General features: G+C 59.4%; 3 protein-coding genes across 4 annotated transcripts; 2 read left to right on the top strand and 1 right to left on the bottom strand.

Moving 5' to 3' along the window:
* The first annotated feature begins 1,181 nt into the window (after positions 1–1,181).
* Positions 1,182–8,028, top strand: CUEDC2 (CUE domain containing 2). The gene is made up of 9 exons (XM_075534339.1): positions 1,182–1,304; positions 6,176–6,259; positions 6,504–6,647; positions 6,744–6,805; positions 6,884–7,014; positions 7,111–7,272; positions 7,444–7,505; positions 7,579–7,639; positions 7,720–8,028. The coding sequence occupies exons 2-9, from the start codon at positions 6,186–6,188 to the stop codon at positions 7,864–7,866; spliced, it is 843 nt and encodes a 280-aa protein (XP_075390454.1). The 5' UTR covers positions 1,182–1,304; positions 6,176–6,185; the 3' UTR covers positions 7,867–8,028.
* Positions 8,029–8,097: 69 nt separating this feature from the next.
* FBXL15 (F-box and leucine rich repeat protein 15) lies at positions 8,098–10,416 on the bottom strand. The gene is made up of 4 exons (XM_075534338.1): positions 10,079–10,416; positions 9,761–9,914; positions 8,943–9,448; positions 8,098–8,407 (listed from the first exon to the last, which is right to left on the bottom strand). The coding sequence occupies exons 1-4, from the start codon at positions 10,117–10,119 to the stop codon at positions 8,218–8,220; spliced, it is 891 nt and encodes a 296-aa protein (XP_075390453.1). The 5' UTR covers positions 10,120–10,416; the 3' UTR covers positions 8,098–8,217.
* Positions 10,417–13,756: 3,340 nt separating this feature from the next.
* On the top strand, positions 13,757–27,051 carry PSD (pleckstrin and Sec7 domain containing). 2 transcript variants are annotated; one of them, XM_075533749.1, is made up of 17 exons: positions 13,757–14,410; positions 14,670–14,772; positions 15,195–15,546; positions 16,709–17,137; positions 17,891–17,893; positions 18,314–18,508; positions 18,662–18,742; positions 18,917–19,029; positions 19,480–19,538; positions 19,662–19,751; positions 23,001–23,044; positions 24,273–24,463; positions 24,546–24,616; positions 24,737–24,894; positions 25,010–25,154; positions 25,432–25,575; positions 26,019–27,051. In XM_075533749.1, the coding sequence occupies exons 1-17, from the start codon at positions 13,757–13,759 to the stop codon at positions 26,262–26,264; spliced, it is 3,078 nt and encodes a 1,025-aa protein (XP_075389864.1). In that variant the 3' UTR covers positions 26,265–27,051. The 2 variants fall into 2 exon arrangements, with proteins under 2 accessions (XP_075389864.1, XP_075389863.1); XM_075533748.1 differs by lacking the exon at positions 17,891–17,893.
* Positions 27,052–27,060: the final 9 nt, after the last annotated feature.

The raw sequence follows: 27,060 nt of genomic DNA, 5'->3' as shown, positions 1-27,060 counted from the left end.
CCTACCCCACCCCACCCCCTCCAGCTGCCAATCCTTAGCTTTCTCCTCCCTCAGAGGGCCCTGACAGGGAGCAGGGAGCCTGTGAGAAGGGACAAGAATGTAAAGAAAGAGCAGGGCTCTTTTAAGACTCCTGTTGGCACAAGTCCCTACAAGAGGGCTAGCACAGAACAGGGCCTCTGAAAAAGACCATAGATTGGGAGTGGGCTAGCACAGCTCTCCCCCATGCCAGGGCCGGGTAACTGTGGACTTCCCCACAGGGCAGCATCGGGAAGCTGAGGCAGCAAGAACAGAAAGAGGAAGCTGAGGCCTCGGAGCTCTCTAGTCTTGCCAACATGGCCTGAAGGCACTAGGGATAGGCATGCGCAGCAGACCACCCTGGATCTAGATCTTACCCCATTCCTGTGGCTGTTCCAAACCAGCCTCTGTGACTCCCACCCAAACTCTGTAGCCCATTCTAACTTTCGGGAGACATAAGAGCTGTCAAGGGTGCCAAGGGTACAGGCAGGGTGAAGTCGGCTGAAAGGGGTTAAAGCGTTTGAGCCTGGTTTGGCTCTGGAGGGGTCACCCACAACAACCTACTGCCGCGGATTCCGACTCATAGACACGCTACAGGGCAGAATGTCACAGCTTCTGGGGGTTTCCGAGGCTCACAGCTCTTTAGGGGGATAGAAAGCCTCATCTTTTGCCCTCACGGTGGCTGGTGCTTTCGAACTGCTGACCTGGCAGTGTGCAGTCCCGCCTGTAACCACTACACTACCAGGGCTCCTGCGGAAGGGAGAAGACACAGATTTTGGGTGGGGGGGCAACACGCAGTCTAGGCTGATGGCCGGCAGATCAGGGTCAAGCTATGTGTAGAAGGGCAGAGGAGACACAGGATAAAGGGGTACACACTAGGATGTGGGGATGAGGGCGGAGAGTTTGGAGGCAGGGAAGGAAAGGCAGAAAGATAAAGGGTGGGGGTCGGGGTCGAAGGGTTTCTTTAGGGTAAAAAAGAACCAAAAAGGGGAGGATAGTTTTAGTCACTGCGACTCTACCCACAAGAGAGCGCCTCCACGCCTTAACTCTCCTTTGCCCTCACGAAAATGGCCCCCGCGAGAGCCCGTCCAAAGCCCTGAGAACGCGGTGGGGGTGGGGTGGCAGTACGCCCCGCCTACTTGAGGGCAAACGCCCTTCTCCAAAATGGCCACCGCGGCGCCGTTGGAAGAAACCGCCCTGCGCCGCCCCTTTGATCCCGTTGGTGGGGCTGGGAGGGCGTGAGAGCTGCACTGCGCGGGACAAATCGCCGGCGGCGCCCGACGGAGCAGGTGATTTCCCTTCCAGCCCCCGGCCCAGGGCTGGGAGCGTGGGGGCGAGCGTTGACCCAGGGTACTCGGCTCGTGTGTTCCCCCCTCGGGCTCGCCGCAGCCCCGTTTTTCTCTCTCTCAGCGGCCTGCATCACATGCACATCCCAGCTAGCTCAGGCCTGACTCGTCCTGAGCCCCACAGGGCCACCACCGCAGTCACGTGCGCTCAGGCCCACTCCGCTGCACGCCTGAGTACCCCGTTAGCTGGTGTAGGGAGCCCCTGCTATCGGCGTGGGCCATCGCGGTCGCACCTCCTTTACCTCTCACCCCGCTTGTGTACCTGCTGACTTTGGATGCTCCGATCCCCTGTGGCCCTCAGCCCTTGGCGCCTCTTCGGAACTGACTTGGGGTCGGGAGAAAAGAATGCTCTCAGGTGCCTGGGACACCACGGGACTGGGACCCAGGAGCTGGGCAAAGCAGTGCAGACCTCCTGCTAGATGTCTTTGCCGGACCCCTGCTGCCATCCCAATGGGCTCTCCTCAGCCTGTGCCACCCCTTCACGTCTAGCCCACTCACCCCCAGGGAACAGCACGGAACCGCTTTCCAAAGCCTCGCTTCCGTTGACCCTGAAGGTCTACATGGAGCTTTTAGAGGGGCCCGGGCTGCAGCCGTTGGGAAACTGTCAAGCCAGTAAGTGAGGCCGGGCAGGCAGGGTGAGAGCCTGGGAGGAAGTAAATCTGCAAAGGGTGCAGGCAGATTCTGAGGCTGGCGAGGGACCAAACAGGCAGAAGAAGATCCCACCAGTGAGAGGCCATGCTATTTACATCATAGGAGATGGTATATGAAACGGGGATTAAATAGCCATGCTTGCCAAAGTATAAATCTGCTATTTACCTTAGCAAACACAACCTCTCAGAGCCACCATTTCCTCTTAGGTGTTAATGTCAGTCTCATTGGAGGCTATTGTGAGGGTAAATAAGTTAATACATGTACAGGGCTGGAACAGTGATCGGTTCGAGCTAAACAGTTGTTACATGCTAACTTATTGTCACCAGAATTGTGTACGCAGAGCGCATGATAGTCATGTTTCATGGGCACCTCCAACTACTAGTTGCTGATTTGGAGCCCCAAGAAATGGGCATGTGGGCAACATCTGGAATTTGAGAAACTTCATAGAAACCACCCTCTTACCCTGGAGAAGGCTGGTTGCTCACGCTTCCACTTGCAAATCAGTTTGCTAGACCAAATCTTGGCCAACGGGGGAAGCACTATTAGGAGCAAGTAATCTTTTGGTAGACAAGGTGTGCTGAGGAAGCTGAGGGAACGAGGAGAGGTGGAGGAGAAGTGGGCAGCTTTGAAGGAGGGGTAAAGTTGGGAGAGCCAAGAACAAATAGGGTGGGGGCAGGGGAGGGCTGCGTGCCTTTAAAGGACAACTGGAGCAGAAAAGCTCACGGGAGGAAGATTTTGTGAACAAACATGGTTAGAAACTCTGAGGCACTAGACTCTCCCCTCAGACTCTTCTCTGGAAACAGGACACTTGCAGCGGCCTGCCACAGGCTTTGCCAGGGTTGCTAGCCAACTGACAGCAGCAGAGACTTGAGGGACGTGGCCCAGGGCTGATGGTGGTCTCTGGGAAGGGCTGCTCTTCAGGGAGTTGCAGGGTACAATTTGGTATGCGCAGGCTGCCCAGTTGTGCTTCTCCCCCGGGGACCCACAGCTGGAGGTCTAGAGGAGAGGCAGGGTCAGAGCCAGGCAGCCCTGTGGTAGGCTAGGGCATCTTGGTCCTGCTTTTCAAAGTGACCCTGCCCTGTCACAGCAACTCTTTGTATCCATCAAAGGGATGGAGAACGGTGATCACAGATGGTCTCCCTGCCCCAACCCACTTGAGTCTTTACACCACTATCAACAGCAGCAGCTCATGTCCACAGTAGTTCTTAGCATATAATCCATTAGCTAGGAAACCTGGATTCAAATCTAGACTCAATCACAGTCAAGGTAGGTCACTTTGGCAAAGCCATTAAGCCAGAGGAGAGGGGGCCAGAAATTCAGTTGCTTTAGCTGTAAAGTGGGGGTACTGTTTACTAGTGCCTACAATATGGAAGATAGCTGGTATACATGGGTGAATAAGCCAGGCGTACCACCAGCTGCTCTGCCCAAGGAAGAAGGGGCTTTCTATTCCTGTAAACAGTCACAGGCGTGGAAACTCACAGGGGCAGTTCTACCCTGTCCTACAGGGTTGCTAAGAATCAGAATTGACTAACTGACACTGAGTTTGATTGTCTGGAGTGCCTGCCCTCAGGAAACAACTGGAAGAAACAGTAAGCATGTGTCATTATTATTGACTATGTGGTGAGCGGTGCTAATTAACGCAAAGTGTGGTCTGCACTGAGGGTGTCAGGGAGAGGGGACCAACTTGGTTCTAGAGCAGTGGTTCTCAACCTTCTGAATGCCGTGCCCCTTTAATACAGTTCCTCACATTGTGGTGACCCGGGGGCAGCCTCCCTTAAGGAGAGAATTTTGAAGCTGAAAGGTGAGAAGGGGTTTACTAAGTGAAAGGGTGGAGGTGAAAGAGGCCCTTTCTACACTACAGCCTGAGTCACATTGACAGGAAGACCAGGGGAGAGGGAGTAAGCCCGGGAGGGTGGGGTGCATGAGGCTGGAGACATGTGGGCAGAGGTAAGGGCCTAAATCAAAGGCCACAAACAGGTTGTGGTTTTGGGGAACCACTGATGGGCCTTTAAGTGGAAGAATGATAGGATTTAAACATGAAGATCCTACAGCCGGTGTGGAGGAAAGGTTGATGGGGGAAGAGGATGGTGGTGAGGGATGTGGTAGGAAGCACGTGCAGTAGTTAGGGCAAGGACGGGAGTGGGAACAGATGGAGAGGAGTGATGTTGAGAGAGGCTTGTGATGTCAGGGCTCGGTGACCGACTGGATGTGGAGAACAAGGGCGAACGGTGCCAAGGACCATTCTCAGAGGTGTACTACCAACGGCTAGGGGCTTGGCCATGCATTTCCTGAAGACAGTCCTGAAGGAGTAAGGACGTAGGAGAAAGTCGGTTGGAGACATGGAAAATGTGAGGTGCCTATAAGAAGTCCACGTGGGCGTGTCAGGGAGGTAGATGTCCAGGTGTGTAGCACAGGGGATGGGGCTGGCCTAGAGAGGACACTTGGCAGTTGGTGACATAGAGTTGCTACATAAAGGACCCAGCTGGAATCTTCTGGAGAATGCAGATTGAGGACCAGCTCTGTGCCTGTGACAGGCAAGCAGGGGACACAGGGACAGGGAAGAAATAGCCTGGGAAATGAAAGGAAACCAGGTGAGCATGAAGACTCAAAAACTGAGGTTTAGGCTACTGAGAGGGCAAGTATTAGGCAGAACCACAAAAGACTGCCTTTTTAAAAAATTGTTCTTTGCGCAGATCAAAAAGAAATATGGTTCAACCCAGTGAGCCATGGTAAAAAATTACCTGGTTACCTTAGTTGAAGAAGTTTTGGTGTAGGTGGATATGAGGAGATGTGGATAGTTTAGAAAAAAGGGAATGGTTAGGACTTAATGATGGAGTGGATGTAGCAGATAGGGCAACCAAAAAGGAGGAATCAAAGGTACTGCCTAAGTTTGCAGATAGGTGACTATATCAGCCAGTAAAACAGGAAGAGGTTCGTATGTTGCGGATGGGCACAGATTGGGAAAGGTATCATGAGTTTGGAGCAGGTAGAAGTTGAGGGGCCTTTTTCTAAGGTTAAGTTGGAATTGAGTCGGTGGCAGCGAATTTGCTTTGGTTTGGTTTTCTGAGTGATTAGCAGACATTTGGACTATGGGTCTTTAGCCATTCACAACTCTATGTGTTCTCTCCCACATGTATGCTTTTGGAAGTCAAAAGCATGAAGCTGAGGATGAAAAAACGTCAGCAAGTATTTATTGAGCACCTACCAAATGCAGGCATTTTTCTGGGTGCTAGGCTATACTAATGAATAGGCAGGCCATGACGCCCCCCTTCCTTCTAGCTGCGGAAATCAGACAACGGTTCCATCTGTAAAATAATGTTAAGCTATAGTGTGTGCTGTAGAGAAAATGAGCAGGGTAAGGGGTTAGGGTGGGTGGGTGATATCTGGATTGGGGAGGTATGTCAGGGAGGCTGTCTCTGAAGAGGTAACGTGAGCAGAGCCCTGGAGAACGTGAAGGAATGAGCACGTGGCTATCTGGCGGATAGAGGCAGGAAGCAGCTCAGCAAGTCTGAGGCACAGCAGTGTGGCTGGTCAAGAAGGAGATTGGGGAGGCTGCAGAGGTAGGCGAAGGCCAGGCCTTGTAGGGCTGTCTAGGTCTTGGGAAGGAGGATCTGAGGGTCCTTTGTAGATAGCGCTATGCTGCTGGAAGGAGGAGAGAATCTATGGAAGACTTCCCCGTCCATCTGGGCTCCAAAGCCAGAAAAACCCCTTTGTGCAGAGGGTGGGTGGCCTCTTCTGGGTGGGGGAAGAGTTGTGCTTGGTCCTGAGGTCTCGTTAGGGGCTAGACAATAAGACCCCTTGTAGTCAGATGGGGGTCAAATAGTCCCCTCAATGATGGGATTCCTCAGCTACAAGGCATGTGACCCCCAAGACCTTGGCTTCTTGCCAAAGAGTCTGGGCCTGCTGCTGGGGATAGGGGTGGGAGGCACCTCCACTCAGCCCTTCTCTGGAGACAGTGCCCTGCCCTGTCTTGGGCTAGATGAGATGGACTGATGGGCGGAAAGGGGGCTATGGCCCCATTTGGGGAACAGAGAAGGACTGGGGAGCTGGGAGCTAAGGGAATTCCTCAACAGACTGGAGGGAGGAGTCGGCCTCCTCCAGACCCAGTGGAAGGTGGGGATAGGCAGAAGAGGGCCTGGCAAACCTGTCCTGTATCCCTTCAGAGGCAAGAGCATGGAGTTGGAGAAGATCGCCAGTGCAGCTCTCCTGACCTTTGTCCAGATGCACCTCCCAGAGGCCGACCTCAGGTAGTCAAGCCCGGGAAGGACCCTGCTAGGGCCAGTGTCAGACTAGGCTGGGGCGGGGCAGTTCTCTAGACTCTGGCTGCTGGAAAGACTGGGGTGAGGAGCACTCACTCCTCTGCCTGAGCTGGGGTGGGCTTGTCCCTGCTGCCCTTTTTGGGCAGATGAGAAAGCAAAACTCTGAAGAAACTGAGGGCTGGGGTCTCGGGCTTGGTGGAAATGCAGGAGATGTCCTGTCCCCCCTTTGCAGTGGCTTGGATGATGTTATCTTCTCCTATGTTCTCGGGGTCCTGGAGGACCTGGGCCCCTCAGGCCCATCAGAGGAGAACTTCGATATGGAGGCCTTCACAGAGATGATGGAGGCCTATGTACCTGGCTTCGCCCACATTCCCAGGTGGGGCCTGCTGGCTGGGGCCAGGGGAAGGTGCTTGCTCTCTGTGGGGGGTTGGAGGAGGAACTGTCTCCTCACTTCCCCCCCTTATCCTCTCAGGAGCACAATAGGAGACATGATGCAGAAGCTCGCAGGGCAGCTGAGTGATGCCAGGAACAAAGGTGAGTCTAAGCCCCTTGGTACCTGAGTGACCCCAAAGCCATGGCAAACTTGCTGCCTGCCCTCTCTGCCCTCTTCAGAGAACCTGCAGCCACAGAGCTTGGAGGTCCAAGGTCAGGGGTCTACCCTGCCAGATCCTCTGCAGAGATCTGAACAGCTTAAAGAAGAGACCAAGTCTCCTCCCACTGCTGCTGGGGACCCCCAAGCCAAGGTATTGGGGTAGAAGAGAGTTCTGTGAGGGAGCCGGGGTGGGAGGTGGGGTGGGGAAAAATGGGAGGTTGCCTCTTGTCAACATTGCTGCACACAGGCGGCAGGCGCTGAGGAGGAGCTGCTGCCAGGGCTGGACGTACTCCTGGAAGTGTTCCCCACCTGTTCGGTGGGACAAGCCCGGTGGGCGCTGGCCAAGGCGCAGGGGGACCTGGAAGAGGCTGTGCAGATGTTGGTAGAAGGGAAAGATGGCCCCAATCAGGTATCCCCTTAGCCCCACCACACCACTGCCAGGCCTGAGACATGGTTCTCCCCTCCCCATCCGCACAGCCTCAGCTGCACTCCCACTTGATGGACCCCCGCCCCCAGCCCATGCCCATCAGCTTCCTCTGCTGGTGCCCCAGGGTCTAGACCAGGCCTACCCTCTCCACAGGACCTGCCCATGCGCCTCCGAGGCCCCCAGAAGGATGAGCTGAAGTCCTTTATCCTGCAGAAGTGAGTCTGGGCTGGGCTGGGCCCCAGAGCACCTTCCGGGGTAGCACGTGCTTTAGCAGCCAGTTTTTGGCAGGTACATGATGGTGGATAGTGCAGAGGATCAGAAGATTCACCGGCCCATGGCTCCCAAGGAGGTGAGAGGGCTGGCTGCTAGGGATGTGGAGTGGGGAACTAGCTTCTGTCTTCTGCCACTCACTCTCTGACTGCCTGATAGGCCCCCAAGAAGCTGATCCGCTACATTGACAACCAGGTCGTAAGCACCAAGGGAGAGCGATTCAAAGATGTGCGGAACCCTGAGACAGAGGAGATGAAGGCTACTTACATCAATCTCAAGCCCGCCAGAAAGTACCGCTTCCACTGAGCCCCTCAGGCTCAGACCCCTGGGGGAATGCAGGAGCCCTCTGCCCACCACAGGGACCCCTCCCCTACTTCCTTGTCCCACAATGTTAATGTCCTCACAGAGCAGCCCACCCATGGGCAAAGTAAAGGTAGCTGAGGAAAAGGGCTGAGTCCTGTGTCTGTCTGACCTCACCCCGCCAACCTCACAGCCCGCATCTCCAACAGGGCAGCAGCGCCACGCCAGAGAGGGTACAAAGCTCTTTATTTGAAGCTCCAGGGTGGGGCCCGGCACTGACCTATCACCCGAGCTCGCCCCCCACCCACACCCACACAGTCCAGCTGTGCCCCGACCGGTGACCGGTCGGCAGGCCTCTCAGACCTGCAGGTTGACAAAGGGTGCGAAGCCCGCCATGTCCTGCAGCAGCACCAGCGCCTGGTGCAGCGGCGGCTCCACGTCGATGTCCACTCCGCGCTTCCGCAGGCGGCTCAGGCTGGGCTCGGCCACATGGTGGCAGTGCCGCACCCGCAGAGATCGGAGCGAAGGGCAATACTCAGCCAACGTCCTGGGGGAGGAGTGGGGTGAGGCCAGGGGCCGGCAGTGACCACATGCACAGTCACAGGGTGCCGGGGAGCCGGATGCCATGGACTTACTCTTGGCTTCAGCAAAGCCTCCAGAGCCCCTCTAGCTCAAGAGGGGTCTTTGGATTGAATAGGAGGTCTACACTCAGAGTCTCCATGGAAGCTGACTTCCTGTCTATTAAAGGGGAAACCTGCTCTTGAGCCCTGCCCAGGATTGCAAGACTCCACCCTTGGATGCCAATCCCCAAGTCTTGACTGTGCGGGAAATCTAACAATGTGTAAACATTGGTTCAAATGGTTGTTTGTTTGTTTTTTAAACAACAACAAGCATTTTGTGGGCTCTTTGGCCTAGGCAATCCTAGAAATGTTTCTTGTTTCAAATAAGAGGTCATTCTAGGAGGAAGACCCAGAACCTCCTAATTCTGCCTGCTGACCACCACAGCTCACCCCTACCCCAGACGCCGAGTGATAGTCTTCCTGCCACTTCCCCATCCCCACCACGACCCCCAGCCCGGGCACCTGACGCTGTCGCTTCCGACTCGGAGGCAGCCAGTGAGGTCCAGATGCTCTAGTTGCGGGCAGTTCCGAGCCAACTCCTGGACAGCCGTGTCGCCTACGTTAGCGTTGACGGCCAGCGAGAGGCTGCGAAGGCCCGCGCCCCGCCTCTGCGCCAGGTACACGATGGTCTCGTCCTTGAGCTGGCGGCAAGCGGTGAGGTCTAACTCCTCCAGGGCCGGGCAGCGATCCGCGAGGCCGCGCAGCGCTAGCCCGTCCACCCAGTCACAGTGGCCGAGCGACAGGCGCTGCAGGCGGGGGCAGCCCTCTGCCAGGGCCCCCAGCGTGCGGCGGCTCAGCTGCCCGCAGCCGACCAGTGCCACGCGCCTCAGCTGCGGATTCCGCGCCAGCACGGGCACCAGGTCCTCATCGGACAGCCATTCATGACACGGTGACAGCAGCAGCTCCTGCAGCCCCTCGGCGTCCAGTAGCAGCCGGGTCCAAGCGGCCCTTGGGATCTGGGGGCCCACCTGTGGGCAGGGATGCGTCGGGACTCTCACCTGCCCTGGGGAGTGGGGAGGCGGGACCTGTCGGGCCCCGGGGAGTTCTCTCCTGCCAGTCGCTTGCCCTCGGGCTTATGGCCGGTCCGCCCAAGCGAGGCTCACCCGCCCTCGGAGTCGGTACCGGGGCCGGTTTTAAGGAGTACGCCCCATTTCGTGGGTCGGGTCCCGGGCAGCCCTGGCGGCCCCCAGCGGGCTCCGACGGCTAGGCAGCAGGACGGAGGGGCGGGGGGAGGGCGGGAGCGGTGCCCCGACGAGGGCGGGTTGCCGGCCCAGGCTCACCTCAGCGGCGTCGAAGCGGCGCAGCCCCACCAGGTGCAGCTGCACTAGAGCCCGGAAAGCCCGGCTGACGCGCTGCAGCCGGAGTAGCTGTCGCAGCGGGACGCGGCTCAGGACGTGTGGGAGCAACACGTCTTCCCAGGGCAGGTCCAGGAGCCTGCGGGTACAGGAGCCTTGGGGGCGGGTCCCAGGCCCGCTCGGCCTCCAACAAGCGCCTCCGTTCTCCTGGGCCGCGGCTCGGGAGCAGCCCCCAGCCCCAGCCCCGACTCAGCTCCTCTCCGAGGTTCTCTCCCCGGCCTCGGCCCCTCTAGTCCTCGGTACCTGACGGCTCCGGGCTCTTGCTCCCCTCCGGACGGCTCCATCCGTGGCTCCTTCAGCTGGCTACTGCGCTTGCGCAACAAGATGGTTTTGGTGTGTGTTTTTTTTTTTTTTGCATCCGCCTCGGAACGGCCACAGAGAACCCGCCTACTTCGGCTGAAGAGACAGACAGAGTCAATCGAGTGCCGTCTCACTGAGGCTCCTATCTGAAAACCTTCCGGATGGACTACAAAAGCGAGGCGAAACAGACCGGCAGTGTAACACTCGAGCTCGCCTTCTCAGCTACAGGCCTTGGGACCCGCAGCTGGAAAGAGACTGGTTTCTGTCTTTGGTTTAGGCCAGTGGCTACCTGGCAAGAGAAGTGGTAGTGGGAGGAGCAAACAAAACCAGATGCATAAAGGGGCGGGGCCAAGACTCGGCTCCTGCTTTACCTCTACCGCCCGCCCCCTCGCGATTCTGAAAAAATGGGGCAAACCACTCAGACATGTTGCTAGGCACGAGTAGGTGCTCAATAAATAATTATTGAATGAATGAGTGGGCAGACTATATGTTTTTTCTCTCTTTATTAAATAGAAACCAGGACTTGCCCAAACCTCCTCCTCCTACGGATTAACTGTGAAGTACAGCGCTATCCAACTCCAGCTACTCTAGGGCATAATGGGTTGTGGGCGGGCGGGGGCGGGGGGACGACGCGAATCTAAAACGGTGCTGAGAAGGTTTTTTCTTCAACTGGATCCCTTCCTTATTCCCAAGAAGCCTACAGACCTGAGAAGAATGAATGTTCAGCTCGATCCGCTAGGGGTTCTGATTCTCCAGGAGAAGTGTAGGGTTCTGGGCTATGTCTCTGGGCTGCTCTCCCACTGGGTTCTAATTCCGGGGTACGCTCCGGGGAACTCTGGCGTAGTTCTTTCCCCGTTAGTCTTGAGGGGGCGGGCGCTCCCTTGGCAGCTTCTGTTGTGGCTGAGAGCTGCCCCCAGCAGGGTTGCAAACTTTCTCGGTGCAACCTCTCCATCTGTCTCTTGATAACATGACCAGCTTCCAATCGTTATCTCAGTAGAGCTTGGGCACCTCTGCATGGTTGGCAGCACCAAGGGCCTGGAAAGGAAATGATTGATGCAGGTCAAGAGAGTCGGGGATAGAGAACTCAGGCATCTCGATTTTCCCAGAACCTCTGCCACGGTCCACACTCCCTCCCCCACACGCGGTGAGACGCGGGAGGCCAGTAGCAGGGAAGGACTAGAAGGGGATGCTTCCTCGTCATCCTCATCCTTCTAGGAGAGGGGATAGCTGGAAGGAGTAACCTCCGCTAGGACAGAGTCGGGAGAGAGCGCACCACTGAGGGCGCGCGCCTTCTCTCCCCCTCCCTGCTTTGTTTGCACCTCTGCGCCTGCGCAGTGCGACAAATCTGCTGCTGTCCCCTTCAGCACCACGCAGAACACGTACCGCGCCTCCCGGCGGTGAGCCCCGCGCGCGCACCCCCGCTTCACACGTTCCCGGGTCCCCAGACCGCCGAATAGACCCCCTTCCTCCTTCTGAAGTCACCACCGCCCGCCTTGGCCTTCCCAAGGAAATCGGTTACCATAGTAACTTGAGCAGTGCTTTCTTAAAATAGCAATGCCCCCTTCTACCCTCGCCAAGGGCACCAGAGGAAAAAGAGGTTGCTTGTCCCCCACTTCTTCCAGTCTCGGGACAGTTCGCCTAAACTCTCACTCTCAGGACTTTAGGACTCCTAACTCGGGATTGAGGAAGTTCTTTCTGAAGTCTGACTAATATCCTTCCTGCTGCGCTCCGGGTTTGGAGTCGCCTGGATCCCAGACCCAGAGCCCGAGGGAGTTGAGGCGGACGTCCGAGTTCCCTAGATCTTCCCTCCATTAAATGGACAGTCTATGGTTTTAGGGGGCGGGTCTGGTTTGCACCCATAGCGTGTGCTTGGCGTGGCCGCGTGCTCGTGGGGGCGGGAGCGCGTGTGCCATGTAACAGGTCATGTGGCAGCCGCCCGAGGACATGTGTGGGGTCTGGAGCGGGACATGCGTGTGCAGCTGGGCCCTGCGTGCGGCTCAGGGGGCGGTGGGGGAGAAGAGCGGGGACGCGAGTGGGGTGGGGCACTTGAGGCCTGGGAAAGAGCCCCGAGGGTTCCGTACGCCCCCCTCCTCGTCCGGGGCTGGTCTCCAGTTGGCGGGAGCGCACTGCGGGGACCTGTGGACGGAGCTGGGCAGCCCCAGGGCTCAGGGCCCCGGGGAGGGCGTTGGAGGGGGGGGGCGGGTGTGCGGATTTGCGTTGCCGAAGCGGCGCGTAGGGAGGAGGGGGAGGGACTGAGAGGCGGGCGGGCCTGGAGCAAGCGGGATCCGCGCTGCCTTCACCGCTGAGCTGGGCCGGCCTCTCCCAGCCTCTCCGCGGCCCCAGCTCCTGGCGAGCAGCGGTGAGTACTGAGGTGGCTCCGAGTGCAGGCAGGACTGCACTGGGGACGCGCTGGGCGCCGGTTGAGCTGTGGGAACCTGCCGGCGTTGTCGCTGTGCCGGTGACCTCTGCCCCCACCCTACATTGCCTCCGGAAGCCCCTTACTCCCTTTGGGCTCCCTCTAGGGCTATACAGGAACGAGGAAGATCTGTCATACCCCCTTGGGGTCGGGGTGGGAGAAGGGTCTGGTGCAGCCCCCACCCCTAGACCTGTGACTCGGGTTGTGGGGGGGGGTGCGTGTGTCCCTGCTAGAGTGTGTAAGCGTGCACCTGACTGTATGGGGTTGTGCAGCAGCAGGTTTCTGTGTCTGCTGATACACGTGTGTGCACACACACTGCAGAGTGGGGCCGGCGTGTAGATTCCCTCTCTTTGTGTGTTCTGTATGACTGCACGGGTGTAAACCAAGCATGTGCCTTTCGTTGCACACATATTTGTTATGACTGTGAGTGTGTGAGGGTGTGGCTTTGAGCAGTGTGTGTGCCGGTATGTGTGCCGGAGGGTGTTGCCTGTCTAACTGTACTCGGGCATATCCGTGCTCCCATTGGCCTGTGTGTGCCTCGGTACCTGTCTGAAGCACCAGCATGTCCAGTTCTCATGCAGCCTGGAGGTACTGGGCCGTGGGAATCTGTCTTGGTCTTTCTCTGCCCTGTGTCTCTCTGGGGCCCTCGTTGGCCCTGTGTAACCTATCCAACTTTTTCTTCCTTTCCTTGTAGGGGGCCTGAGTTCCCCCTCCCTGAGTGAGGGGCCTTCACAAGAGGGCCTGTGGGGAACCCAGGGCTGTATGATGGTGATGGCTGGCTGGCACCCTGGGTCCAGAGGGTGGGGTGCCAGTCTCTCCCCACCAGAAGCAGCTCCAGAGTGCCACAGGGACTCTGGGCTCACCCACCTTCGGAAATAGCTTCCTCTGTCCTCTCAGGGTGAGCTCAGGGGCCCTGGCAGGAGAGGGACCAAGGGCCACTGGGGGAAGTCCCTTTGTCCTGAGCCTTCCACTAAAGCGATCTGAGCCGGAGGCCAGGTCCCTCCCAGGGTGGGATCAAATGTGTTTGCAGGGTGGGCTAGGGCCCCCTACCCAGCTGCACGCTCCCAACCCTGCCACCCAGCTCTCCACAGTTTACACCTTGCTTCCCTTCCTCTCTTGCAGGCCCATCTGAAGAGCATGCTGCCCCTGTGTTCCCCGCCTGGCCTCGCCACCCCTGCGCCCCCAGCCTGACCCCCGGCCCCAGCATGGCCCAGGGTGCCATGCGCTTCTGCTCGGAAGGCGACTGTGCCATCTCCCCTCCACGATGCCCACGCCGTTGGCTCCCCGAAGGCCCTGTGCCCCAGAGCCCCCCAGCCAGCATGTACGGCAGCACAGGCTCCCTGCTGCGGAGGGTGGCAGGACCAGGTCCCATGGGCCGGGAACTGGGCCGTGTGACAGCACCCTGTACGCCCCTGCGTGGTTCCCCCTCACCCCGTGCTGCTCCCTCACCCTGGGCACCCTCTTCACCCCCGGGGCAGCCTCCACCGGGGGCCCGGAGCTCTGTGGTCATCTTCCGCCTTGTGGAGAAGGCCAGTGTGAGGCCACTGAATGGCTTGCCGGCTCCCGGAGGCCTGAGTCGAAGTTGGGACCTGAGTGGGGTCCCTCCTCCCAGACCCACCCCAGCCCTTAGGCCTGGCTCCAACAGGAAGCTTAGACTAGAGGCTTCCACATCCGACCCACTTCCAGCTGGAGGGCGTTCTGTCCTGTCTGACAGCCCAGGCCCCTTAACTGGGGCCCCCACCCCACCCCAGGTTGGGGCAGAAGGCCTTTATTCCTCTCTCCCCAATGGGCTGGGGAGTCCCCCTGAGCACCTGGCCACGCTATTACGAGGACCTGCCAACACCGGACTCCTGAACCAGGTATGGGACCCTCCCTTGGGTTCCCTGGAGCCTCAGCGCCTCAGTGAAGGGGTTAGGCTTGGCCAGATGGTAGACTTGGCCTGTCTGCTTTGAATCTAAATCCTTCAATTTGTCCGAAATAGCTCCCTGCCCTCCGTGTTTGGCCTGTGTCTGCACCTCCATTTCTGCCCCGTACATGTGTTTCTGTCCCATGTTCCTGCATCTCTATGTCTGGCTTTATCTTTGGGGACCTATGTCTATCTCTCCCTCCTTGGCTCAGGGGGACACCTGGTTCTCCCCCCGGGAAGTTTCCTCTCACGCCCAGAGAATCGCTCGAGCCAAATGGGAATTCTTCTATGGCTCCTTGGACCCCCCCAGCTCAGGTGAGGCTTGGGTCTGAGACCAGGGGGACATGGCAGGGCCTCGAGAGAGCACCTTCGCCAAAACTTCCCCAGTCCCTGCCTGGGGTGTGGGCTAGCAGGTACTCCGGCAGGCGCACCCCTCTCACCACATAAGGCAGGGTGCCTGGCGGAAGCTCAGTAGTAGAAACAGAATCTGAGAGGGTCTCAAGGGCCACTCCTAGGAGGGAAAAAGAGGCTGGTCTCCGAGGCCCAAACTTGGTTTTAAATGAGTTCTGGTGGTGGCTCTGGGAACAAGCCAGGTTTGTAGCACGAGGAATGGTGGCTAGACAGTGAAGGGACTTCCTGCTGCTCATATGAGGGCCTGGGCACAGTTCCCAGAGCAGAAGCAGGCTAGGGGACTGCCCTGGAGGGCTGCCTGACCTGGACATCTATGCATCCTGCAGGTGCTAAGCCCCCAGAGCAGAGCCCCCCATCTCCATCCGGGGTGGGCTCAGGGCAGGGCTCTGGGGTGGCTGTGGGGAGAGCCACGTACTCGGAGACAGACCTGGACACAGTACCCCTGAGGTGCTACCGGGAGACGGACATCGACGAGGTGCTGGCTGAGCGGGAGGAGGCCGACTCTGCCATCGAGAGTCAGCCCAGCTCTGAAGGCCCGCCTGGCACAGCCCACCCACCTGTGCCACGTCCTGGCCCGTGCCCTGGCCCTCTGCCCAGCAGCGGCAGTGAGGAGGAGGAGGAGGCAGAAGGGGAAGAGGATGTGGATGATGAGGTGTTTGAGGCCTCAGAGGGGGTCCGGTGAGTGGGGGAGGGGAGAAGCGGGAGCTTGTTCCTCATTGGCCCCAAGCTGGGGTTCAAGGGTCTGGGAGGGACACAGGAGGGTGTGCTGGGAGGGTCAGGACCAAGCTGGAGGTGCCACCAGGACAGGGCAGCGTGGGTACAGAAGGGTCAGGCCGGAGAGCTGGGCCTGACAGAGCCTGGGGCTGGTAGTGGTGGTGGGAGATTCAGATGAGTACTCTGGAGGATGGAGCAGCCCGGAAAGAGGTGGCACGGCAGTGAGATCCCCTAAGAGTGTATATGTGTGTAGTGTGTATGTGGTATGTATATGTAGTGTGTGTTGTATATGTGTGTATGTGTGAGTGTGTGTCTGTGTGGGGTGTGTGTTGTGTTTTTTGTGTGTGGTATGCATGTGTTATGTGTGTTGTATATATTTTTATGTGGTGTGTTTTGTAGTGTGTGTGTGTTACGGTGTGTATTTTGTGTGTGGTAGGTATGTGGTGGGTATGGTGTGTATGTTTTGTGTGTGGTGTGTGTGTGGTGCGGTATTTTGTGTGTGGTGTTTGTATGGTGTGTGGTGCAGTGTGTATGTGGTATGTGATATGTATGTGCTGTGTGTGATGTGTGTGGAGGCTGTAGACCAGAGGCCTGAATCAAACCTGGGGACATGGGCTCCTCAGTCCAGATCTTGAGTCCGGGTGAGAGAGGGGGGGGGCGTGTGGGGGTTTCCTCTCCCGTCTCACACCCCACTGCAACTCAGAGACTCAGCTTCTTCTCCTAAGATGTTGCCAGAAATAGAAAAGGGATGGCAGGAAGGGAGCGGATCAGGGAGAAGGAGGAGGAAGGGAGATTAGCAGGGAGGAAAGGATTGGGTGCTGGGGGTGGGCTTGGGGTGCCCAGGGACACTAGGAAACCTGAGTGGGGCCCTGTCTTCTTTGAGTGGGGCTGGGCACAGGCACCAGGGAAGGCTTCAGCATGGGGTCAGACGGGCTCAGAGGTCTGACTCTTGGCTCGGGGGCCTGAGGTAAGTGGCCTCTCCTCTTTGAGCCTTACTCTCTCTGCCTGTGAAATGGGGTGACAGTCCTTTCACAGAAGCAGTGGGAGGGTCTGAGTCATTGGGCCCAAGATCCGCCCCTCATGGACATGGCTGGTGTCCCAATCACACATTCTTCCACCCCTGCAGGCCAGGGACCCGAATGCCTCACCCGGGGCCTCTCAAGTCACCGGTGCCCTTCCTACCTGGGACCAGCCCCTCAGCAGACGGGCCTGACTCTTTCAGCTGTGTGTTTGAGGCCATCGTGGAGTCCCACAGGGCCAAAGGCACCTCCTATACCAGCCTCGCCTCCCTGGAAGCCCTGGCCTCACCTGGCCCAACTCAGAGTCCCTTCTTCACCTTCGAGCTGCCCCCCCAGCCCCCTGCTCCCCGGCCTGACCCCTCTGCTCCTGCCCCACTTGCCCCTCCAGAGCCAGGTTCTGGTACCAGCTCTGATGGGCCTTGGATACAGAGAGAGGAGGAGGCTGAGGCTGAAGCCAAGCTGGTCCCAGAGAGGGCACCCTCTAGTCCCTGCCACTCTGAGGACAGCTTTGGGCTGGGGGCAGCACCCCTGGGAAGGTGAGTGATTTCCACAGCTGTGGGGCCCCAGGACCCCAAGAGCAGCTGACCACAGGGGCAGAGCCTGAGCCTGGGGTGGTGTTCATCTCTCTGACCCCAGAGTGAGAGTCCTTAAGGGCTACAGATGTCTCCCCACTGAGAAGACTACATCACTTCCACTGACTCTCAGGAGCACTTAACCGCCCCCTTTGGTCCCAGTGACTTAAAAAGACATGATTCTAGATTGAAGACCCCTGAGAATGCACCACCTATCCCTCCAGGAAGGCACTCTTTCCCAGGGCAGTAGCGCCTGGCTGAACCTGCTTAGAATTCTTGTCACTTTACTCCCACCCAGCAGAGAGGCTGCTCCCAAAGATGGAACCTCCAGCCTCTTCCTTCCCTCCCTCCCCAATCACTCCCCGTCTTTCCATGATCAGGAGTCTCCCACCCTTCTCCAGAAAGTCCTTTCATTAGTCTAACCTTTCTGTTCCCCACCTTCTCCTCCAGTTACCCTCTCAGCCAGAGAAGCCATGACAACAGGAGGGGGTGGCCAGAGACAGGGTTGCCTAGCAACCAGGAGTTTCTGGCCTCTGTCTCTGGGGTGACAGGTGGCTTTGCCAATAGAGCAGCTGGGGTGGGGAGGAGGAGGAAGGGGGTGAGGGAGCATACCCTGACCCCCAGGCTCTCCCACCCAGAGCCTGCTCCTTGCGGGGGAAGAGGGGAAAGCTGGAGGGAGAAGGCTCCTCTGTTCAAAAGGGGAGAGGAAGCTAGGAGCAGGTCTAGGGTTTCCTTGCTGCCTTCCTATCTACGCCCTGCCCATCATTATGTCCTCCCGACAGCCCATCCATCCCACTTCCATCCCCCTTCTCAGGGACAGTGTTCTGTGTAGGGCCAGTGTGGGGATGGGGAATCTGGTGTACCAGCAAACCGAAGCCCCTGGGAACTTTGAGGATGTAGTGATAACTCCCACAGCAGCAAGTTGGGTGTGGGTTAGACTTGGGGCAGGACTTCCACAGAGAGGTAGTAAGGATGAAGTCAATCGATGGAGAGAACCTGTAAAATCTCTTCCCAGGAGATAAAAACAGCCAGCCTCTTCTCTCTTGTCTGGGTCTGGAAGTAGAGGGGGAACCTGGGCGGCCTCCTAAGGGCTTGTCTCCCCCTCATCCCCGCCCCCTGAGCTGGTGTCCTACCCTGCAGTGAACTACCCCTGAGCCAGCTGGTGTCCGACTCAGACTCAGAGCTGGATAGCACGGAGCGGCTGGCCCTGGGAAGTACAGACACCTTGTCCAATGGGCAGAAGGCAGACCTGGCCGCGGCGCAGCGCTTAGCCAAGCGGCTGTACAGGCTGGACGGCTTCCGGAAGGCTGATGTGGCCCGGCACCTGGGCAAGAAGTAAAGCCCCTAGGCTGGGGTGGAGGATGGGGTTTCGAATCTATCCTGCAGCCCCACTCCCTCTGCCCAACACCCCGGGTCTCTAGGTAATCCTGACCCAAATGTCTGACATTCTCTCTCTTCACACTACCCTTCTCTCTGCCCTGCACGTAGCAATGACTTCAGCAGACTAGTGGCTGGCGAGTACCTCAAGTTCTTTGTCTTCACGGGCATGACTCTGGACCAAGCTCTCAGGTAGGGCTGGGCCCTTTGGGGCGAAGGGCCTCAGTCATGGGCGCTCTAACCCCTGTGCCTCCCCCAGCCTGTTGTCACCCAACTCTTCCCCAAAACCAAGGGCTTGTGCTGCCAGGGAAGGGGGCCCAGGGGACCTGGGGTGGGGGTGACACTTCTCCTTTTTCCCCTTCCCAGGGTGTTTCTGAAAGAGCTGGCCTTAATGGGTGAGACCCAGGAGCGGGAGCGTGTGCTGGCCCACTTCTCCCAGCGATACTTCCAGTGCAATCCCAGCGCCTTGTCCTCAGAGGGTGAGGGTTGACGCAGCTGGTCACCCAGGAAGAAGATCTGGGCAGTGTGTGTGTGTGTGCGTGTACATTAGGGAGTGAAGGCAGTGCTTTCAGGCACGCGTGCAGACCACTCCCCTTTTACACATGTGCAGTGCTGGCTGTATGTACATGTGTTGCTAGCATCAGGTGTGCCATGTGCAGAGGCCTGTGGCAGGTGAGTTTGCAGGCAGCTGCTCACACACCTGTGCAGGACAGGGCTGGCTGGAGGGGGTCCTCCATGTGACCGCCCTAGACTGCAGGGCTGTGGGCCAGACTAGCTTGGGTGTGCCATTGGTGCCTAGACCGGCAGATGTGTGTTTGTGGGGGGGGGTGGCTGCGGCAGAGAGCTTCTGCACTCCTAGCACCTCAGAGATGTCGGGAGGGGGGCTGTGTTCCCCCAGGAGGCCCAGGCTGATGTACGCTCTCCCGCAGACGGTGCCCACACGCTCACCTGCGCCCTCATGCTCCTGAACACGGATCTCCATGGCCACGTGAGTGGGTGTGCGGGGGAGGGGGCTCCGTGGAGGTAGGAAGCACATCCCAGGCCCAGAGACTTCCTGGCCTGGAAGCTCTCTTGCACCCGCAAGCTCACAGACCTCTGCACCTTCCCTTAGAACATCGGGAAGCGAATGACCTGCGGGGACTTCATTGGGAACCTGGAGGGCCTTAACGAAGGCGGAGACTTCCCCAGGGAGCTGCTCAAGGTGGGGGGCACGGAAGAGTAGAAGGAGCTCTGAAAGACGAATGGGGGTACCAGGTGGAGGGAGGGGAGGAGCCGGCTGCCCCCCCCCTACACACACACACCCTTGCTGTTGTTGCTGCCACAGGAGCCTGAGCTCGGCTCGCGTGACTCAGCCCGGGGACCGCCCCTTCCCCCAGCCCCCACACGTAGGCTGGCTCGGGACATGCGCACACGCGTGCAGTCATGACTGGGCGGGGGAGGGGGAGACGCCTCTCAAAAACATGTGACCAGGTGGCCCCAGACCCTGCATTAGCCGTCAGCAGTGCATTTCCTCCTGAGCTCCTTGAGGGCCGGCGGGAGGGGTTCCTGAATGGGGATAGGGGTACACAGTACACTGCTCCCATCAATTGTGTAGAAGTATGTCAGCCCTTCCTGACACTGCTGCTCCAGAGCTGGAGGGATACTGGAGAGAGACAAAGGCTTTTCCCAGGCCTCTGGAGAGCCATTGCTAAGCTGGCTCTCCAAGTGCCTGGCTCTCCAAGTGCCCGCCTGGGAGGGTCAGATACACACGGGAGGCAGGGTAGGGTCACCCCACTTTCATATGGGGTGCTCTTTTACCCAGGAAACTCCCAGGGTTCGATAAAAGGGTCTCAGGGCCATGGCACATCTGTTCCACTGCGAGGTGTCCTTGAGTCAGCTGGGGTGGGGTGGGAAAGGCATGAGTGGCTGTGTGTATTGCAGTTGGAGTGGATCTGAGAGGGGGTGGGTTTCATTTGCGGTGTGTATAGCAGGAGATCTGCCCGACTCTGAGGGTACCTAAATTGGGCCCTGGGTCCTGTGGTGTGTGGCCGGGTGAGGTGCACACCTGCGGATTGGCTGGGTCTGACTCGGGTACCTCTGACGGTGACAGTGAGTTAGTGCATCTGGTGATTTGGGGAGGATGCCTGTGACCTGGGTGTGTATACGTGACGTGGGGTATACTTAGGGACATTTAGGGCGTCTGCGGGCCAGCGAATTGGGACCAGGGCAATTCCAGGGCTGCCTCCAGCCTGCCCTCCTCCACCAGCACCTTGAGGCCCCTCCCGGTTCGGTGGGTGAAAAGGGACCCGCGGGGAAGCAATCTGGCCTCTGCCCTCACCTTCCCACCACCAGCCCAGGAGGAAGCTTGGGATGCTCCCCGGGTAGCGCACTCAGGACCCCCAGGCCTAGGGACTCCCAGCTTCCTCAGATCTGTCCCCTCCGGGACTCCGGGGCGCTTCCCCGCTAGCAGCAGAGCCCCTCTCCGTCGGCGGCGCCTCCATTTTGCGACGTCCCCGCCCCCAGCCCTCGCCTCCCCTCCCCGTCGGCGCCCCCCTCCCGCAGGCTCGCGGAGCTGCAGCGCGCATACCGCGCTGCTCCGCTCGCTCCGAGCGTCGGTGGCGCGGGCGGCTGGGCCTCGGGCTGTCTGTCGGGGAGCGGCCGCTGGCCGGCCGGCCGGGCGGGCCGGGGCGGCGGGGACATGGCTGGGGACCGCGGCGGGCCGGCCGGGCCAGCATGATCGGCGTCAACAGCATCCACAGCAGCGCCGGGCGGCTGCGCTCGCGCTCGCTGTGCTCCGTGCGCTACGGGCGCACCCACCGCGGCGCCGAGACCCTGTGCTACGGGTGGCCGCAGCGCTCGCGCAGCCTCAAGCCGGTGCTCTACACCGACCTGGTGGTCAGCCGCCTGCAGAACCGCAAGAAGAAAAAGGCGGTGAGGGTGTTGGGGCCGTCGCCAACGGCAGTGGCAAACGTGGGGTGGTGGTGGTGGTACTGAGGGGGTAGTCTGAGCGAGGCATTGAGAGTGTTCCCAGAACCAGGGGCTGAGGGGGGAAGCCCAGCAGGCACAGAGCTCATGGGCAAGGGCAGCATGGATTTGTGGGGGGTGGGGGGCACAGACTGGAACCCACCTTCCCAGGTGGGTCTCAAAGTGATGGGTCTTTAGTGAAGAAGAGGGTCTTCTTTATGACATGGGACTCACTGAAGGGTCAAGGAATGGCTAGGTGCCAAGAGAGGGCAGGGGTAGGGCTGGAAGTCTGGAGACCAGGGTTCCGGGTTGGTTGGGCCCACAGCAGCCACATAGCCTTGTGACTAGAGTGGAGGCGTGGAGCGCCGGGGTGTGTGTGTGTGTGTGTGTGTGTGTGTGTACCCAGGCTGTCCTGTGGGCTGGGTGTGCTTGTGGGAGGACTAGCTAACCTTACTGCTGACCATGGTTGTGGGCAGTGAGAGGTTCAGAGGTTGTAATGAACTGGAGGGCACAGGGGGCTGTGTCCCGTCACTGGGTAGGCGCCGACGTCACCACTGCACCCAGCACACACAGGGAGCATCACACGCCACACACTCAGCTCAACATGCACATGCTGGGGACACACCCACTCACAGACAGACTGGTAGATGTGCCCCCACAGTTGGCGGTACTACTGGCTTGGACCCATGTCCTAGGCCACTCCCAAGAAGAGTCCCCTACACTATTCCTGTAGCCTAGCCCCACCTGTAACCATGTCCAAGTCCCCCGGATATCCCCAGGCCAAGTGACTGGTTGTGGAGCACATAGGAGTTAAGGTGGAAGCTGAAATAACTGCCTTTTTGACTGATGTTCATGCCCCAACCACCTGAAGGGTGGAAGTGAGCAGGGGGCTGAACCACGCTGGCGTAGAAACCTGGCTTGGAGAGGCCATCTGTGTTGGTGGAAGGACTGATTTTATCTTGGGGATGGGAGCCAGGGCAGTGAATTCTCTTAGGAACCAAGGAGGGAGCTGTCAGAGTGAGGGCCTGTTCCTGGACCTCAGTTTCCCCACATGCTGCAGGGGTTGATTCTGTGGAAACAGGCCCATGTTCGGTTGGTGGTTCCAGGGAGGCACGCTTCTTGCTCATTCCTGCAGGGCTTCAAGTCTCTGACCCAGGAGCCAGGTCAGCTGGCCAAATGAACAACAATGCTATCGATTGTAAGATAGTAATAGTCACCACCATTTCCTCTGCATCCGGCCTGTGCTTGACCTTCATTCAGCATTACAGTTGTTCCCTCCGTGGACACTGGCCCACAGGCCTGCCTCGAGAGTGGTGAAGCTGGCCCTGGCTGCCAGTGCTGTCTGCTCTAGAGCCCCTGTGCCTGCTGGTTCACTCCACTGCCACTGTAGTTCTGCCCCCTCTACAGCTGAGAGGAGGTACTCTGAGCCCTGCTCTGAGGCACACATGCCCCTGCCCCTCCACCTCCTCAGGACTGACCCAGCCTCCCGACTGCTTCCTCTTTCCAGGCCTTATACAGCTCCATCAAGAATGAGAAGTTACAGTGGGCCATGTGAGTCCGGGGACTCTGGGGTGGAAAGGGTTGGGGCAGGGATGGGCTAGCCTCGCAGGCAGGGAGCTGTGGTAGGCCTGGGAGGGGCTGGGGGGTGGTAGGGTGGTGCCATGAGAGGCAGTGAGGTTACCTCACTGCCTTCTTTGGAGATGACTGCCTGGACTTGGGGTTCTGCCTCTTGTCTCTGGCTGGGTTGTTATGACAGGCTGGCTTGGGGTGGGAGGCCACTGCCAGCTCGCCTGGGGGGAGGGATGTTGAAGGAAAAAGGGGAGGTCCCGTGGCAGTCTTGCTTGGGAGGAGCAGAAGCTCCTGGAGGTGGGGCCTGCTCAAGGGGAGCCCAGAGACTTAGAGTCAATCTTGGGAGAAGTCAGTGTAAGAGAGGATCTGACGCTGGGGGCAGTCTTGGTCTAAAAAGTTGATGGGTGCTATTTGAATCCAGATCTCAAGATTAGGGCTCAGGGGGAGGATCCTTGGATGATTTATGTGAAGAGTTGGAGGGTGGGGCGGGACATGGGGCACTTGGGAGGCTAAGTGTGGCGAGTAAACTGAGGGGGGCTGGAGAGACCCGGAAGAGGCAGGGCCTGAATGGAGGGCGCTAGGAAAGAGGGAGCCCTGGTGGGGTGAAGACTAAAAGGAGATGTAGGCTCTGTGTGCAAGTCAACAGGGAGCGAGCTACGGCAGGTTCTTGAACAAGGGGTGTGACAAGATAGATTCCGACTTGGGGGACCATGTTTGGCAGAGCCGGTAGGGGGGGAACGGGGGTGCATGGCATGCCACTGGAAGAGATTTCTCCTTTCTATGTCGCCCTTTCGCCAACAAGCAATGAGCAAAGCCAGATGCTGGGTGTGACTGAGAACGCTGAGTCAGACCCACGGCCGGCCTGGTGGAGAGGGGGTGCGGGATGGAGGGGAGGGGACTGGTTAGGCCTGGAGAGGGGGAGCGGAACTCTCATCTCAGTTTTGATCTGCGGGAAGACTCCCTGCCGCTAGGGACGCTAGAACCCAGAGGGGAAACTGCTGGACCCAGGGGGGCTGCAGTTGTGGTGGGGACACCCCAGAAGTCTCAGACTGAAGAGTCCGGCCCCGCCGAGAGCCGGCCCCTCCCGCCAGCTCCACCGCAGGTGGAGGAGCCTCCCTGGGTGGGCAGAAGCCAGGGCTGAAGGGAGCCTGGGTGGGCAGAAGCCAGGGCTGCGGCTCCTCAGCAGCACCTGAGGCCGTGGCACCTGCAGAGACGAGGAGGAACTGCGGCGCTCGCTGTCCGAGTTGGCCGACCCCAATCCCAAAGTCATCAAGAGGGTCAGCGGGGGCAGTGGCAGCGGCTCCAGCCCCTTCCTGGACCTGACTCCCGAGCCCGGGGCGGCGGTCTACAAGCACGGGCTACTGGTGCGAAAGGTGCACGCGGATCCGGACTGCCGGAAGAGTAGGTGGCAGGGGCGGGGTCTGGAGGGTGGGTGCGAGTGGACCTGCCCGCCCCCGCCCCTGACCGGCCTCCCTTCCCGCAGCACCGCGGGGCAAGAGGGGCTGGAAGAACTTCCACTGCATCCTGAAGGGCATGATCCTCTACCTGCAGAAGGTGCGCGGCCAGGCCCGGGGGTCGGGGTTGCGCTGGCCGCATGCGTGCCGGCGGGGTGGGGCTGCGCTGGGCAAGACTATGGTCAGGACAAGAGGGGTACTGCTGCCCCCCACCCCGCAGGAGGAGTACCAGCCCGGGAAGGCCCTGTCGGAGGCGGAGCTAAAGAACGCCATCAGCATCCACCACGCACTGGCCACGCGCGCCAGTGATTACAGCAAGCGGCCGCACGTCTTCTACCTGCGCACGGCCGACTGGCGGGTCTTCCTCTTCCAGGCCCCGTGAGCGCCCACCTCCTCCCCGTCCTCCGCTCCTCTCCCTGCCTCCCAGAATGCCCTGGTCCCTGCCAGGCTGCAATCTTCAGCCAGGTCCCAAGGGGCTCTGCTGTCCTGCCAGGAGCCTGGAGCAGATGCAGTCCTGGATCACGCGTATCAACGTGGTGGCGGCCATGTTCTCTGCGCCCCCCTTCCCAGCGGCTGTTAGCTCCCAGAAGAAGTTCAGCCGCCCTCTGCTGCCCAGCGCTGCCACCCGCCTCTCCCAGGTACTGCCAGCTCAGTCTACCTGGTTCAAACGGGGAGGAGTGGCACAGGCCCTGGCCCAGTGCACCCAGGCTTCTGTAGATGTCCACTGTACAGGCCACCGGCCACCGGCCACAGAGGTGGTTGGTGCTGAAATTCAGCCCCTACTCCACTTTTCAAGCTGTGATACCCCTAACCCCCCAGAAACCTCTAGGAAGGGGTGTCTTAAAAAAAAACAAACATGCACAAAGGTACTGTCTGGGCGAGAATGCCTCTGACAGTGGCCTCCCTGGCCGCTAGGAGGAGCAAGTGCGGACCCACGAGGCCAAGCTGAAGGCCATGGCGGGTGAGTTGCGGGAGCATCGTGCGGCACACCTGGGCAAGAAGGCCCGGGGCAAGGAGGCTGAGGAGCAGCAGCAGAAGGAGGCCTATCTGGAGTTTGAGGTGAGCCTCACTGCCCAGGCCCCTCTCTTCCTTAGCAGGGCCTCTGTGTCCCCTGCCAGGGCCTGGGATCTAAGAGTGAGACAAGCTGGGCGACAGTGGGCAGCTGTCTGAGACTCAATCTCCCCTTGGAACAAAGATAACGTTCCAAGCCAAGGAGAGCAATGACTGAGAGGAGGTGTCAGATGCTCTCCCCACCCCCAGCTTCCCCCCTCCCTGCACAGCAAGCTTCAGGTAACCTGGGAGTCAGCAGAGCCAAGAAAAGGGTCGCTCGCCAACTCAGGGGGTCATCTCTCAGCTTGCGGGGGTCAGGGGGCAGGTCTTGAAGCTTCATGGTGGGTAAAACCTTTCCCTCTCTTAGTCTTCTCTGACGCTCTCAGTGGTCCAGGTGGCTGGGGGTGGGGGGCAAGGGGGACAGGAGTCTCACAGCTGCCCCTCTGCCTCAGAAATCTCGCTATGGCACTTACGCGGCCCTGCTTCGGGTCAAGCTGAAGGCTGGCAGCGAGGAGCTGGACATGGTAGAGGCAGCACTTGCTCAGGCCGGGAGCACCGAGGATGGAATCCCCCACCCTCACTCTAGCCCCACCCTGCAGCCCAACACCTCCGGCCAGCCCCGGGCCCGTGCCCATGCCCATCGCCACCACGGCTCTGAGCCTCGGCCAGGGGCAGGCAGTGGGCGGCGGAAGTCCTGAGCCAGGGGTTGGAGCGTGGGAGGGGTGGTGCCCCAAGGGCACCTGCATGATGCGGTCCTGCCTGAGCCCGGGCAGGCCTCGGGCCACCCCAGAGGGTCTCCGGCCCAGGGCCCTACCGCGCCGGACGCGGTGTCCGGGGGCAGGGCAGGGCATGGGCCTCGGGAGCCTGGGCTAAGGACCCTCCCAAGACCCCCCCTTTTGTGATAATGTTTTGCACTTTTTCGTACAGGGGAGGGGGAGGGTGGTGGGAAGAGTCAGGGCTCAGGGTCCCTGGACTTTTGAAGTCTTTTTTTTTTTTTGGCGGGGTGGGGTGGGGGGGTGGGAGAGTGAGGCCTGATGACATTCTTGCTCTCTGCCGAGACCACCCACTTGGATACCAGCAATAGCCCTCTGTTCTGGGGCCAGGCTCAGACGAAGGCCAGACTTGGGTTAAGCTGGTTTCCTTCCTCCCTCCCCAAGGGCTCATTCTTCCCAGAGGTGGAGAAAAGGTGTCCAGGCCAAGGCCCCTGGCCCTCAAGGGCCCTGGCTGGTTAACCCCCTGGCCTGTGAGGCTCCTAGCCAGTGAGGCCCCCGACTGGTGAGGCCCCTGGCTGGCAAGGTCCCTGACTGTGGAGGTACCTGAACAGAGAGGCCCTTAACTGGTGAGGCCCCTGAGCAGAGAGGCCCCTGGCCAGCGGGGCCCCTGTGTGCAAGCTAGCAGCACTGGCTGGCTTGCCCTTCAACATTGGGCCCTGCCCTTTGTACAGCCTCCACCCCATTAAATCTGCTCTGGACTTGCTGGCCTGGACTCCTTCCT

This window comes from Tenrec ecaudatus, chromosome 16 (genome assembly GCF_050624435.1).
Source record: "Tenrec ecaudatus isolate mTenEca1 chromosome 16, mTenEca1.hap1, whole genome shotgun sequence".
Classification (NCBI taxonomy): Eukaryota; Metazoa; Chordata; class Mammalia; order Afrosoricida; family Tenrecidae; genus Tenrec; species Tenrec ecaudatus.
Note: the sequence above shows the minus strand (reverse complement) of the source record. Positions and strands in the feature narration are given on the sequence as shown.